Consider the following 16,046-nt stretch of genomic DNA (forward strand, 5'->3'; position numbering starts at 1 on the left):
ACAAACACATGAGTAAAAATGGCATGGAAGCCACTGAAAGATTTAGTAAATTATGACAACGTGCCTTAAGGATAGGGATTTTGTCTATATGTATTTGTACAAAACCTAGAGCCTGGATCCTGATTGTAATCTCTGAGCACTACTGCATTATAAATATGAAACAACAGTAATAATCTAATGCAACTGTTTTATTGCCCTTTTGCTACAGAGCAAAGCTGGCCAAATACACAGGAAACCCTCCTGACTACATGGAAAATAGTGGCATTTACTGCTACCAGCGTTCTGCTGGTACTTCTTTTGGTTATTCTAGCCAGGATGTTCCAGACTAAATTTAAGATGCATTTCCTTCCCAGGTTTGTACTTTTTGCTCTCTGGAGATTGAGGGCTTTAATTTAAATATTTCACTGAATGCCCTTTGGAGAGGAAATAAAATGACATTGCAAATATCTTCTTTTCTTGCACTGAACAATAAATAACAGAGGGAATGGGGAGATACCTATGCAACCCATGGAATTTGCTAGTGCTTCTGGCCTTTTCTCGGACAAAAAGAAGAGGCAAAGTTTGCCAGATTCACTTTGCTTGTGATTATAATAATCACTAAACTGATACTGAGGGTTTTTGTCTTTGATCGGATATATTTACAGGCAGAAGCAACATATTTTAAAATGTCAATCTTGGGAGGTGGGAAGTAGGTTCTTTTAAATATGTTGGGCTTAGTAGCGTAAACTTAAAAACAATTTTTTTCTCAGTAGGAATATTTTTTTAAAACATCAGTGAGGCTTCCTGTGAAATCCATACAGGATGTTCATAGTCTTTCTCTCTCTCTCACTCACACACACGCACACACACTGCCTTTAATGTTCATGCTATTCCCTGCAAGACAGGGAGGTAAATAAACCCTTCTCTTACAAATGGGAAAACTGATGTATGCAGGTTAAGTGACTACACAGGGCTACATAAGTGAGTTCGGTCATATTCCTGGGCCCCGGTTTATGCTTAAACTGCTAGAAAACTCTCTCTCTCTGTTTCTTCTTTACATCATTTGTAGGAGTGAGAGATGGGAAAGATAGATTAGGTCAACTAGTCTGTCCCCCTGCCAATGTAGGGTGATGGACTAGTTCACCTAAAATTAAATTATATATACACAAGTGGGAAGGCACTAGATTTAAGAGGGCTGCACCAGTGACAGGTGTCCTGGCCTGTACTCTTCTGCCCTGTTAAAATAGGCTTTTGTCTTCCTCTTCTTCTTCCAGATGTTCCTATATCCTAAAAACACATGGAATCCTGGTGGGACTCCACTGTAATCTAACACAGTTTTTAGATGAACAGATCCAAAACTTTACAGCCTGAAAAAAGTGGTTTGCTTAAAAATATCCTCTTGTAGTGGCAGGGGGGAAATTGCTGATCCTTCCAAATTGCAAATTGTTCAAGCTCAAAATCCCCCAACCTTGCATCATCCAGCAGCTATCAGCTCAAAACAGTTTTGCTTGTCCTGCAAGTATCCATATCCCTTTAGCTCCAGGGCTGATCTCTCCAGGGATTCACACACTTATTGATTCACCCCCTGATTCTATGATCCTATATCCCTGATATTTACTGTGCATAGGACAACAGAGAATGCTTCTTATCTCTGCTACACACTTGTTTTTCTTTCCTTCTCTAACCGATGCCTCATTTTACTGGCTTCGTTTATTTCATCATAACAAATTGCACAAATCTATCAATCTGAGCCAATTTCTGCAGATTTGTGAAGTGTATATTCCCGTGAATGTTAATGACCCTCAATAGCTTCATTTCATGTGATTAAAAAAAGTTAGACTGCGAGAAGTTTGGCAGTTGCTTCAAGATGCTAAATGAAATGTTCAAAGACTCCATGATAATCTTTGTTTGATCTAGAGGTGCCCAGGAGAGTTCTACCAGCGACCCTGACTTCGTGGTAGTGGATGGTGTTCCTGTCATGCTGCCTTCCTATGATGAAGCTGTGAGCAGTGGTTTGAATGCCTTGGCATCAGGATACTCATCTCCTGCAGGCCAGGGGCATGTTTTGCAGACAGCAGATCAGAACCCTCCAGCTTATCCCGGCCCAGGAGATACAGACACATTACCTGGTGAATTTGATAGCTGTGATAGCATATCAGGCTCCTCTGAACTTCTCCAAAGTTTATATTCATCTTCTGTGTGCCAAATGGGCGTGCATCCTGTTTCAGATAGAACTGAGGTGAACAATAGCACCACTGGAGAGGCTGCATCCACAAGCCCAAGTATCGATATTCCAGATGGTAAGTTTTGCTTGGATATGTTACGTAAGATGTGTGTCAAAGGTAATTGTCCATAAATGCAATCCATGTGTTTGTGCTTCAGAGCAGGAATTAAGCCCCAAAGTTGACCTGCTCTTGTTTCTGTATTTACAACATACATGTTGCAGCCCACGAAAGCTTAGGCCCGCAGAAATGTGTTAGTCTTTAAGGTGCCACAGGATTCTCGTTGTTTTTGCTGTATACAGACTAACACGGCTACCCCTCTGAAACATACATGTTATTCTTGGTGCTTTCTTTCAAACAAATTCTTCAGTGCTTTTAAGATTTCATCTCCCCTTCCCCACCGTGCCATGCCCTAGCCAAGCTTGTGGCAAGGGGGTTGATTCCCTAGGAATGGAACAGGGAGGAATCCTCATCCCCAAGTCACACAGTGGCAACAAAGCCACTCCTTGAAGAGTTTTTACTTGTTTAGTTTGGAGTGAATGGATGGTTTAGTTGGCTAATTCCATATAGGCATCACAACAAAAGTGGGTCTTGAAGAGGGACTAGACTGGAAATAATACTGTAGGTATCATCACAAGTACAGACTTCCATCATAAATGTATTCACAAACTATTTGTATAGCACCAAATGATAGGTGTGAGATGGCACTCTGCAGGCAAATACATCACAGGTCCCTTTGACCCCAGCAGTCTACACACTAAAGCCAATAATTCTCTTTTTTTTATTTTCTAGAAATTCCGTTGATGGAAGAAGACCCTTAACCAGCACAAAATTTGTTCATTATATGATCACACTGGGGGAAATGAATCATGCACATACATATATATACACCTATAGAGATAAAAAGACTATTTAAAGATTGGGGGAGGGTATTTTTCCTATTTTTTGATCTTCCATGTGAAGATGTCACCAGATTGTGTGCACATCTTAATCAACTGTGTGGTTAACAACATCAGCAATTGAACAGCAGCTTTGTGAAATGAATCCTGGGGATTTGATGAGACCATTTGTAGAAAAAGAACTGTGAAATCTTGGAACTGAAATTAATGTATCTCTGCATCGCAGGAAGTCGGATGATTCTGTAGAAACACTGTTGAATTTTGATACAAGTACTAACTGCCTCATGAAAGCATGTCAGATTGTGTAAATTTGCTTATAAAGGCTGCTTTATATTATCTATTGACCCTGGTTTCTGAAGGATTATTATACATTTTTTTAAAATCAGTGTTATCTGAAAAAAGGAAACAGTCCCCTTTGAATTTTCTGTAGTAACTAGGTTTTTAAGAGGAAGCCATTGTTTTAGTTCTTGCTAATGTCATTTCAGACCGTGTCTGCAGAAAGCAAAGCAAAACAAAAGACTCGTATAAATTTTGACATTACGATAATAAAAAATGCTTTTAAAGAAAATTAAAAAGAAAGAAAGGGAAAGACTCCAGTTCAGACATGATCTGGAGATTTTTTTAAAAAAAGTAAAGTAGGATTTATATAATATATAATGTTCAAAGTAAAGTATCGGTATTTGTATTCATGCAGCACTTCTACATTACATTTGATAAATCCTGTTATTTTATGAATGACCAAAGTGTTAAAATAACAAGGTCATGATGAAGGAAGTGTTCAACTACTGCCTTGTTTCCCCATTTCTTACAAATACACATGCTAGTTATTCCACGGTCATAACCCAAAGCAGTGCAGTGTCCCTACTGTATGTGGTAGTGCTCTGGGTCACTACTATAGAATAGCATAGCACTTTTTAAAAAATAAGAACATTACCTGTATTTCAGTGCTTTTCTGAGTCACCAGCATATCTCCAGTTGACCTTCATAGAGCTTATTATTACTAACCAAGTGCTCTTCTACCATGTTACCTTCCATGGAGGAACATTTGAAAGGAAGTAAGGGAACGTGGTCAGCTTTAAATGCACTCATCTTGGATACAAATAGACAGAGTGAGTTTGTTTAAAGAAAATACACAGTGCTCAGAGTGCTGTTGAAATTGGATTTTCTCCTTTGCAAGAATGGAACAGCAGACCTCCTGATCCACTTGTGGCTACATTTCTCTCCTTCTCATGGCGCTGGGGCACAATCTAGCCCCTGCGAACAAATCTTATATCTATGTTATGCTCTGGGGGGCAGTTACATGATTTGTAAGGAATATTCCTCCCTACTTCAACATGGCTATTCATTTGCCAAGCAAATTTTCCATCTTGTTTCTAGCACTGCGCAATTTAAATACGAACTATATGTTAAGTTTACAATGATTTAAACAGTAACTCACTGTTATCTTTACTGAGACAGATTGTCATTTGTGTGGGCTAGTTGAAAGAAAGAAAACAATATAGGTATAGATTTTGGTTGAAACTATAGTAGAGAAAATCAGGAATATTTTTATTGCTATCAGTAGAATCACATCAGATTACACCATTATTTTCATTTATTTATTTATTTATTTGTGTTGTGATAGCTACTAGAGGCCCAAGACATTGATTGGGGCCTTTTGTGCTAGGCACTGTACAAACATATAAGGAGATGGTCCCTGCCTTGAAGAGCTTACATTCTAAGTATAATGAGACAATAGGTGGATACAACAAACAGGGAGAGGGAACACAGTGTAACGCTGAGACAATGATTGTTATGATCTCAGCTACAGACTGGGGACTGACGGGCTAGGCAGCAGTTCTGCAGAAAAGGACCTGGGGGTTACAGTGGATAAGAAGTTGGATATGAGTCAGCAGTGTGCCCTGGTTGCCAAGAAGGCTAATAGCATATTGGGCTGCATTAGTTGGAGCATTGTCAGCAGATCGAGGGAAGTGATTATTCCCCTCTATTCAGCATTGGCGAGGCCGCATTTGGAGTATTGTGTCCAGTTTTGGGCCCCCAACTACAAAAAGAATGTGGAGAAGTTGGAGAGAGTCCAGTGGAGGGCAACAAAAATGATTAGGGGGCTGGAGCACAAGACTTATGAGGAGAGGCTGAGGGAACTAGGCTTGTTTAGTCTGCAAAAGAGAAGAATGAGGGGGATTTGATAGCAGCCTTTAACTACCTGAAAGGGGGTTCCAGGGAGGATGGAGCTAGGCTGTTCTCAGTGGTAGTAGATGACAGAACAAGGAGCAGTGGTCTCAAGTTGCAGTTGGGGAGGTTTAGGTTGGATATTAGGAAAATGTTTTTCACTAGGAGGGTGGTGAAGCACTGGAATGGGTTACCTAGGGAGGTGGTGGAATCTCCATCTTTAGAGGTTTTTAAGCTGTGACTTGACAAAGCCCTGGCTGGGATGAGTTAGCTGAGGTTAGTCCTGCTTTGAGCAGGGGGTTGGACTAGATGACCTCCTGAGGTCCCTTCCAACTCTAATATTCTATGATTCTATGATCTCAATTACCCCAGTCTAACTGAGATCAGAATCTAAACCATGATATTGAGAGGTCTGATACATACAGTATTATCTTTCATTGTTGCTTAAATGAGAACTGCAAATTTATTTGACAAAGTTCCCTCCATTGTATCAATATCTATGGATTACCCCCATGTACAGGTGCAGAGGGCATTTCCACAATATCCATCTGTTCTTTTGTTGCTAATTCTTATTTCAGTTTGCCACCCCAGCATATACTATGTGGGTGATGTGATGTCATCCAAGGAAGACCCTCTGAAGCAAATATTAAACATATTACAAACATATTACATATTGCAAAATATTAAACATATTACAATTATCCTATAAAATATAGTAAAATCTGTGCTTGCTGCTATCCACAGTCCTGTGTTAACAGCTTGCAAAATCTCAGTCCTTGAGAAATTACTCATTTCCTGTATATTGACTCTTACTGTGATAGCTGCCTGATTAATGTGTCTGGCTGTCCACAGACTTGGTAGCCACAGAGTTGTCTTGCTATGTACATTACATTGCAATTAACCAGTGGAGGTGGCCAGAAAGAGCAGGTGGTTCCAAACTTAGAAATTTATTTTTCAAAGTAAGAATTTAGCTCAAAACATTTGGCTTTTCAAAGTATCAGTAGAGAGTAATGGTTTATTAGATCATTTTTCTTTGCAGAACTGAAAACATTTTAGAAAACATGTATAAGTGAAAGCTGCCTGTTAGTCTTTTGGTAGTAGTGCGGTACTCTATTAAATGTGACCTGCAGAGGGGAAAAAAATTGGATTTGTGTCCTGTTTAGTTCTTTATGATATACAAGATAGCCTGAAAGGTTTTTCAAGAGGCTTTGTTGCTTGCTCTCTTCCTTGACGTTTTTTCTGATAGTTGTTTACATTGGTGTGGAATTGTAAAGAGAGTTATATGCAGCAGCATTGAGCACATTTGAAAATTCTCCCATAGAAATTCAGATCTTGCCTATTGACACTACTAGGCTTACCTGGCAAGTGAAACCAGGTTGGGAGGGTAAGGTATTTTTATTCAGACTGTTTAAAACTCTGGTTTTATTAACGTGTTTAACATAAACACACAAGAAACCCTTGTTAAAGCTCTGTTAAAGATTCAGCTCCCAAGCTCCTTCATGTAAGGGTTAAGAGCTCACAATCTACCTTTCTGAGATCTCCAATGTGTTCGCCAGGAAAATCAAGAAAGAGCAGACTTGACATTCCTGAAATTTCTAAGGTGAAAAACAAGTAGGAAAAAATATAGTTTGTAGGGCGAACAAGAGACAATCATTTTACGCATTCTTTCTACATCATAAAGAAGCACAAAGGGCACAATCCTCTTCTTTTTATACATTTTAATAATCTCAGATCATCATTGGGTCTCTGTGATGGTTGTTAGTAGGGCTCACTGTATTAATCTTTGTAAAGGCACCCCATATCTTCCTCTAAGAACCCGTTCCAGCTGCATAATATGGTTGCTGGGATGATAACAACATAGTACATGCTGTGGCATTGCATCTAAGAAACTGCTGAAGCCTCAAGTGATACTGAAAATCACACAACCTAAGAAAAATAAAAAGAACAGTTAAACTATCCTGGCTTTTGGATGTATTGACGTTCCCAGAGGCTTTGGGGCAGAGATGCACTATAAATAGGTATTTGCTGTTTTGGTACAGTGGAGAGAATTTTACAAATACAATTTTATAATTATCTGTAAAGAAATAACCATCAATTTTGAAATTTAGCCAATTTCAAAACATTATTAAAAGTAGTTCTTGGAGCTACATCTACTCTGCAGTCCCTCTGCCAGCTTCTGTGGTTTGACAATGCCATGACCTATTTTTTTAAAATATGTTTCTCTTCTGTGTTCATATGTGAAAGATTCACATAGCGAGAGGAAGAATGATGGAGCAGACAACATTGCTGCCAAATATAAACTGAAAAAACAAATGTTACTGTCATCTACATTATAGTCCTCTTGAGTGGTGATTGCTAACCATTTGGAGACAGACGTGTAGTTTCTTATAACTGACAAAGCTCTCTTTAAGGATTTTTGGTCACTCAGAGCATATTGCAGTGTACGTTGGTATTGAAGTGTTAACTAATATGCCAATCTTCAACACTGAAATATGAACAGGAGATCCGACAGGTTTGACTAGAAGAATGTGGACAGGGCTGTTCTGAGGCCTCACGCTGAACCAGTATCTTTGCTGATGTCATTTCTGCCCTTAAAAATCATGTTATCAAAAATGACAATGTCAGGCAAATTTGACTGGCCAATTCTGAAACATTATCAGAAGTGTCACAGATGCAGTGGTTCAAAGGATTTAGGAGATATAACTGTGGGCTTAGCCCACGTCCCATCATTTCAGCCTGTTTTCAGTGTTATTTGTATAGTAATGTATCTGGTGCACCGTCTACTGGCATGTTAGCTGCCCTTTGGTGTTTACACAGATTCCAGCCAGAGCTGTTCTCCAGTCCAGCAATGGAAACATTCCATGGAACTCTGTTAGATGAGTTGGGTTGCACCAAGTGCCTCTCTAAGTGTAATCCTAGCCCCATTGCCACTAATGGAGCTTTGCCACTGACTTCAGTGTGACCAGAATTTCACCCTGTATCAAATCTGAGATTGCGCTCATCTGCTCTTCACTTCCAGCTTTGGCTGTTAAATAGGTACAGGGATCTTTCTGCAGCCCACTTGAGACTCCCTGTGCATTTAAGGAGGTCATCCACCCTCAGCATTTAGCTGAAGACCCCAATTTCTGAATGGTACTGTGAAGGCAGCAGCTACATTACTGAAGTGGTCGAATTATTGTCAGATTTATGCAGAATATATCTCCCCACAGCATTCTTTTGGCTCCACAAAAGTAGTTTCATAAGGCTGTCTGCTCCTCTCTGCTTCATAAGGCAGAGGTTAGAACAGCATGCCACATTAGAGGCCCAATCTGCACCTACAGGAGAGCAGCACATCTGTGGCATTCCACACTTGGAGCTCCTGTCTTCTTGGGCTCTTTTCAATTCTGGGAGTGCATCCAGGGAGGAACGAGAGAGCAGCTTCTCTGGTTCTCCAAGTGCACATCTACTCCAAAAGTAATAACCAATAACAAATCCCACTGTGCAGCTGCAATACCACCTCTCCCAGCCTGCTTCGGAAGGAGTTACGCTGCCATGGTGGAGAGAGGGGGGCCTTGCTTTGCCCTGTCCTGTTCCAGGTCATTTTATGGATGCTTCTGCCTCTGCAGATAACTTGAGGGAGTCAACCAGGAGAAACACCCATGTCCTATCACTCTCCCCTCCTTGCCCCTGAATAATTTGTAGAAAGCTTCTTGAGTGTGAATTCATGTAGTATCCTTCATGCTCTGTAGGGTTTTCCCCAGATGGAAGCAATGTGACCCATACTTTCCAGACAAACCTTTTCCTTGGGTAGAAGAGCCAGTAGTTAACAATAACAGAAAATGCTCTATCTGTTGGCTAGATAGTCTCTGTGTGTGTGTCTTGCATGTTAGCACAGCTGAGACTCAAATTAGGACCCTTGTGATCTAATGATGGCAGCTTTCCTTGGTGAGTCAAAAAAAAAATCCCCTCTTGGGCAGGGTTAGGGTTAGGGCTAAGGTCCATGCAGTGGTTATTTGATAACTGCAGGAACATGAGAGCCACCCAGTGACATATTTTAAGTAGAAGTCTGCAGAATAGATGTGTTGCAACTTAAATCTCAGTGAAGGCCAGTAGAAACAGGGAGCTATTGGAAGGCCTTGGGACTACAACTGATTCAAAGTGAAATGAAGGCACAGAGAGAAAGAGATTTCATGAGAATATGCTTCAAGTACTTGGGTTGATTCAGCTCTTCACTGTTGCCGCTGTACTTCATGGTATCTGAATTAGCTCTGCTTGCAGCAGTGACTCTTGTCTGCCATGGATGAGACTTTCTTTGTGCTCAGATGAATTTCCTCCATCTTTCTATATTTCCTTTTTAACCTTCCTTCTGTTTTTTCCTTCTTAGTGTTTCCTATTTGCTTCCTTTATCCCCTCTTTATATCGTTACTTCTCTATCTAAATCCCTCTCAAACAAAATGCTGAGGTGTGAAATGCGTCTATTGATATCAGTCCATTTAATTCCTCCATCTCAGCACCACTATCACAGTTGGCTTCCTCAATGGCATTCTCAGCAGAGAAGACTGACACCCTAATTTTTAGAAAGCGGTAAGCAGCCACCATCTGAAAATCAGCTGCATGGACTGTTCTGCTGTGTCCAATGGCCAAAGTTTTCAAGTGACTTTTGGTCATTCAATTTTTGGGTTCCCAAGTTGAGACACCTTAAATGAACCTATTTCCTATGACTGCTTGCCTACCAACCCTACCCTCTAGAACAGCAAAAATCCCGCCGCTGCCAATGCTCCCAACGACCTTGATATCCTGCCAACTCCACTTCCTCCACAGCACCCCTCCAAACAACCCTTTTGACTCTTCCCTTGAAACCCATGAACCTCTCTCCACTCCTCCTCTAGTCTCGGTGCTTGTTTTGGGGGGCATGTCTTGCTCTTTTTGCACACAATTGGAGCAAGATTACCATCAATCATTGGGTATTAGACATCATCCATCCTTTCCTCCTTGCACCCTCCTCCATGGGGACCATGGAGACCCATCTCAATACGACCTTCTCCAAAAGGAGGCGTACACCCTTCTCCAAAAGGGCTCCATAGAACATGTTCCACACCACTACAGTGGTCATGGCTTCTCCTTCCCCAATTTCCTTATACCAAAAAAAAGGTGGCCTTTGCCCCATTCTGGATCTATAAGCATTAAACCAATTTATCCGCAAGTTCCGTATCTGAATAGTCACACTTCCCTTCCCCCTGAAGCCTCAATATGAAGGATGTGTACTATCATGTGGATATCCATCCTGCCCATCGCAAATTCCTTCACGTCACAGTAGGACACTCCCAGTACCAAATCCATGGCCTCCTTTTCAGAATCACCACCTCCACCTGCATATTCACAAAGGTCTTCGCAGTAGTTGCGGCCTATACGCAATTCCTGGACCACTCCGTTTCCATTCCTGAACAACTAGGTTTTAGTGGTATTGTCCATGAACACCTCCTCGTTACCATCCATACACTATGAGACCTCCTCACCAGATTGGGTAACTGCATCAATGAAGCCAAATCTACCCTCCTGCCTACCCGAGAACTCATCTTTATAGGAGCACACCTGGACTCCCTTGTGGAACGGGCCCGCCCAATGGACCGCTTCGCCTCCCTCACTTCCCTCATTGTGAAACTGCACATCGTCTCCACATATGCCTCCAGCAGTGCCTTTCACTTCTGGGACACATGGCAGCAGGCACCTCCGCCACTCTGTATGCCCAGCTTCACATGCAATATCTTCAACTGTGGTTTTGCTTTGTGTACAATCCATAGACAGACCACCTCAACAAACAGGTGGTCCTCACACCCTCAGTTGTGACTTCCCTTTCATGGTGGTGCAACCCAACCAAGGTCATGGTGGTCACCCCTTTCAATCGTCTTACACCCCACGCCACCCTCACCATGGCTGCATCATTTGTGGGCTGGGGCACTCACATAGAGGGCCATACAGCCGAAGGCCTCTGGTTCCTCAGAGAAGCAAGGATGCACATCAATATCCTAGAACTATGAGCTGTTTAGCACGCCTGTCCAGCACATCTGCCTCTCATCTGCTCCAGATGTGTAACTTCTCTCAGACAACATGACAGCTGTTGTATACATAAACAAAAAAGCCGAAGTCAAATCTTTGACCCTTTGTCTTGAGGCAATCCACCTGTGGAACTGGTCCCTACAACGCAACATCACACTCCGTGCAGGCCATCTACTGGGTGTTGATAACAACCTTGTGGACACTCTGTCACTCCTGTCATTGCAACCATGAGTGAGAACTTCACAACCCCACTCTTCAATCCATCTTCCACCAATGGGGTACACCACACTGGCACCTTTTCGTGACAGCTACCAATCACAAGCTTCCCTTCTTCTGCTCCAGAGGTGCTCTTGTGCAGGGCTCTCAAAAAGATGTGCTTCTTCTCCCCTAGACACCAGAACTACATTTGCCTCCCGCCCATACCGTGCCTCTCACAGTTGTCCCGCAAAGTGATGCAGGATTGAGCAGTCCTCATCCTCATAGCCCCCTTTGGCCAATGCCAATATTGATGCACTGACCTTCACCTTTCAGCTTCCCCTCCAATCCATCTCCCTCCTCTCCCGAATCTCCTCATGCAACAATACGGTCTCATCCACCACCCCAGCCCGTAAACCTCTTTACCTCACAGCCTGGTTTTCAGGTGGGGCTCACGAGTCGACAATGCATGCTCCACATCTGTGTGCAATGTCCTCAACATGCCCAGCTACCAGAGCATGCTATCAAGCCAAATGGAGACGGTTCACGGAGTGGGCATCCTGCCACCATCACCCCCTAGACACTGTATCCATACCAGCCGTCCTTGACTATCTGCTCCATCTTTGACTTTCGGGCTTTGCCGACTCCTCCATTCGAGGCCACCTGGCAGCACTCAGTGCCTTCCTCCCATCTATAAATGGCTTCTTTGCCTTCAGCCACCCAGCCACTGCTTGATTCCTCCAAAGTCTCCTCAATACTTTCCCTTTGGTCTGGAAATCTACTTCCCCTTGGGATCTTATTAACCTTGTCCTTTCAGCCCTCACTAACCTACCCGTCAAGCCCCTGGCCACTTGCTCTCTTACTCACCTCTCCATGAAGGTGATCTTTTTTTAATGGCTATCACCTCTGCTTGATGAGTCAGCGAACTGGCAGCTATGATGGAGGACACACACTTCATTGTGTTCCACAAGGACAAGGTCTCCCTTTGACTCTAGCCCAAGTTTCTCCCCATGGTGGCCTCCCCATTCCACTTCAGTCAAGTCATACACTCCCAATCTTTTACCCTAAACCTCACACCTGTGTACACCAGTGTACATCACTGCCCACGGCACAAGAGCGCAAGCCACCATGTCTGTCATCCTCATGGACATCCCATGGCAAGACATTTATAAAGCAGTAACGTGGTCCTCCATCCACACTTTCACCACTCACTGCATCATAGCCCAGAGAGCAGCAGCAGATATGGCAGTCAGTCACACAGTCCTGCAAACTTTCACCTCTACTGAGCCCTCACGCCCACCTCCACACTGACTACTGCTCGCTTACACTACCCACATATGGAATCCACAAAGGGACCAGCACTCAAAGAATAAAGGGAGGTTACTTACTGTAACTGGGGGTTCTTCAAGATGTCTGGTCCCTATCTGGATTCCAATCCCACCCCTTATCCTTCTACTACAGGCTTTGTGCCTGTATGTAAGAGGGGACTGGAGGGGGCGTCAACTCGCACAGTCTCATAAAACCTTGTACTCACCATGTGGCTGATGCACAATGCACACATGGGTCGATGGATACTACTTCAACCAGTTCTGGTGCATGGCACGCATGCACACCCAGGTATGAAATCCCGATAGGGACCACACATCTCGAAGAACCCCCTATTTACAGTAAGTAACCACCATTTCCATTACAACATGCAGCTGAGAATCTGCGAGTTACTGTGTTGTTAGGTTTACATCCAACTTCTTGCCAAAACGAGGCTAGGTTAGTTTTCTGCTGCTCATTGCCCAAAGCCACATGCCAGGTACATGAACAGACTACCTGTTCTCTCTGGGGTATTTACATTTCTCCCCTTTGTTCTTGTGTTACCTCTCTGGCAGCACGTTTGCTTACCTTGATCTCGCTGCTATCTGATATTTTAGTGCTAATGCCATATCAACTGATTTATCTTGTATAACCATATAACTGCTGCCTCTCAACCAGATACTTGGGAGAAAAGGTCTCTCTAAGAACATTGGCATGGTGGCTATGAACAGTCAAGAATTTCAGAGATAGGATTCCAAGGGGCTGGGCAGCTTCTATTACAGATTCATTTCACTGTAGGTTTATGGTATAAGAGTGTCCTCTTTTTACACGGTGGGAAGAGAATTGCCAAGCAAAGCTGAGCTGTTCTACATCCACACTGCTAAGACACACCTTGACACCATAAGAAGTACCATTAACGGTGCATCTCCATGCAAGATATTTCTTTATTCTGTAGATCTGATAATACCTGCAATTTTAAATCCAGTTTTAATAGGAAACAATCAGAACTGTTACAGCCAACAGTTCCACTAGGAGGCAATCAAACAGGCCTGAGCCTACGTGGGACTGAGTGTCATTCACTGAGTGTCATGTGCTGCTCTATACTGTGTGTGTCACTAACACTGCTTGTTTAATAAACTGAGTTTTACAATACCCAGTGAAACTTTTCTTTTACATTGCACTATATGGATGAATTGGCTTCCCCATTCTATGATTCCTTATAGATCCTTTTTTCTGTGCTGCCCTTGTTTGAATTTGGCATCAGCAGCGCACTGCAGCCTCATCAACAATTATACTATGAATGGATTCTTCGGGCCAGTCCTACAAGGTGCTGAATGCCTTCAACTCCCATTGACTTCTTTGCACCTCACAGGATGGGCCTTAAAAGAATTATTTCATCAAAAAACAAACCACACATCAGACTTTGAGATTCAACCTATCTTATTCCCCTTCTTTTCATTTGTTTTTTAATTTTAAATTTAAAAGTTAATATCTACACATTTGAGAAGTAGCCAAAGAAGCCCACATTAAAGCAGATCAGACTCATAGTCAAAATCAGAGCCCAGAAAGAAAGAGTAACTTGTTAAGAGTCAATATTAGCCCATAACTGTCCTGAAATCACAAAGCTTAGTACAAGTTGTATCGCTACATTGATTGCTAGTGTTTGTAAGTGCTTTTGCTGGAAAGATACAACTTCTGCAATGCAGTTACATATTTATACTCTGTACAATACATTTGTATGCTTACAAATGTGGACCTGTGTCTTTGGCCACCAGTCAGAAGGGAGTTGTGTGTAATATTCAAAAGTGCAATACAAATAAAACACATTTGTGAACTTTGATATTTGGTGAATTTTTCTTTCTTTTACAGAGTGAAAAGAACGGCTTAAAGGAGAATGTGTCAAGGCATTAATAGTGTCAGAGAGAGAGAAAAATAAGAAGCAGCTGTGTGGAGGGGCGTAAGTATGTTTTGAAGGATGTTAAAGGGACTCTGTCAACTTGGATTTTTTTTTTTAAATGATCAGCACATTTTAATCAGCTTGTATAGTTTCTTTAAAAGAAATTACTTGATTCATCTGCACCCATCAAGATCTGTATTACTTACAAAAATCTTTGTTACATTGGTGTTAAGGTTGCTGCCATACAACCATGCTTTCTGTTCCCTATATCATTCTGGAATATGGGACTTCTAAATCTCAAAGCAAACACTTGCAAACAAGCTAAGGTCTCCCCACATATTTGGAAAAGGATGTTAGTTACAAGGAAAAACAAAGACAATCTGGGTTTGGCCTGGAGCTTTGGCTTTGGGACCCACCTTCCACAGGGTCCCAGAATCCCGGCTCCAGCCCAAGCCCAGATATCTACACTACAATTTTATAGCCCCACAGTCCAAGTCAGCTGACGTGGACCAGCCATGGGTGTTTTATTGCAGTGTATATATATATGTATATATATATATATACCCAGGACTGACCATAGACCAAATGGTGCCCCACCTCCATTTGTTAAACTTTTGACTACCTTATTTTGTATTGCATTTGTAGCCCATTTCATGGCTTTGATGTATGATTTGCATGCATGATTTATCCTGTCACATAAGACGATAAATTTGCACACTAGGATCTGTAAATCTGTATTTATTCATGCCATATAGGAGCAAATAAAGAAATTCGTTTCCTCTAAGCTTATACAAACTTTTTAATTTTAAGAATAACATTAAGAAATTGAACTGCGCACCTACATTGGGTGGACCAGTATTAAATTGTGTTACATTACACATTAACCATGACAAAAGAAGTAACAGTGTTTATTTGACATTGTTGCGTAGGTAGGAGTTCCATAGAAATCCCTGAGGTCTCATTAAATATGTCCTTTATCGGTCGTTACTTACACTCTTCAAGTCTTAAAACCCAAGTACGCTTTCTCAATTACAGAATAAAACAAGGTTCACACTATTACAGCTGGGCACTCACTTCACTTCAGTTTGTGCTTACATTTCACTAACTGAATGGCGATGCCCCCACCCTTTATGTACCCACGAGGGTATGGCTGACAACATTTCTAGGAGGTTCAAGGAAAATGTAGTTCTTAGAAAGTCTGGAAGGTTCCATGAGATTCTGCAAAGGTCCAGAACATTCTAGGAGGTTAGGGAAAAATGAATCCACAGACGGAATACCTGAAACATTTTATTTTCCCTTTTGTGGCTAACAACAAAAACAGCCCCCCCAAGCCTGGCTCCCCCT

The 16,046-nt window shown here is 42.0% G+C and overlaps 1 protein-coding gene across 2 annotated transcripts in view; it reads left to right on the plus strand.

Moving 5' to 3' along the window:
- The window catches only part of SUSD4 (sushi domain containing 4), a 154,455-nt gene extending 151,011 nt beyond the window's left edge, over nucleotides 1–3,444 (plus strand). For both annotated transcript variants that reach the window (XM_067564892.1, XM_067564893.1), the window contains exons 7-9: nucleotides 209–353; nucleotides 1,897–2,279; nucleotides 2,994–3,444. In XM_067564892.1, the coding sequence (XP_067420993.1) occupies nucleotides 209–353; nucleotides 1,897–2,279; nucleotides 2,994–3,022 (557 nt within the window). In that variant the 3' untranslated portion in view covers nucleotides 3,023–3,444. The remainder of the gene's footprint in view (nucleotides 1–208; nucleotides 354–1,896; nucleotides 2,280–2,993) is intronic.
- The last annotated feature ends 12,602 nt before the right edge of the window (nucleotides 3,445–16,046 follow it).

Source organism: Emydura macquarii, unplaced genomic scaffold, assembly GCF_026122565.2.
Source record: "Emydura macquarii macquarii isolate MOO-44397 ecotype Brisbane River unplaced genomic scaffold, CSIRO-AGI_Emac_v2 contig_2676, whole genome shotgun sequence".
In the NCBI taxonomy this organism is placed as follows: Eukaryota; Metazoa; Chordata; order Testudines; family Chelidae; genus Emydura; species Emydura macquarii.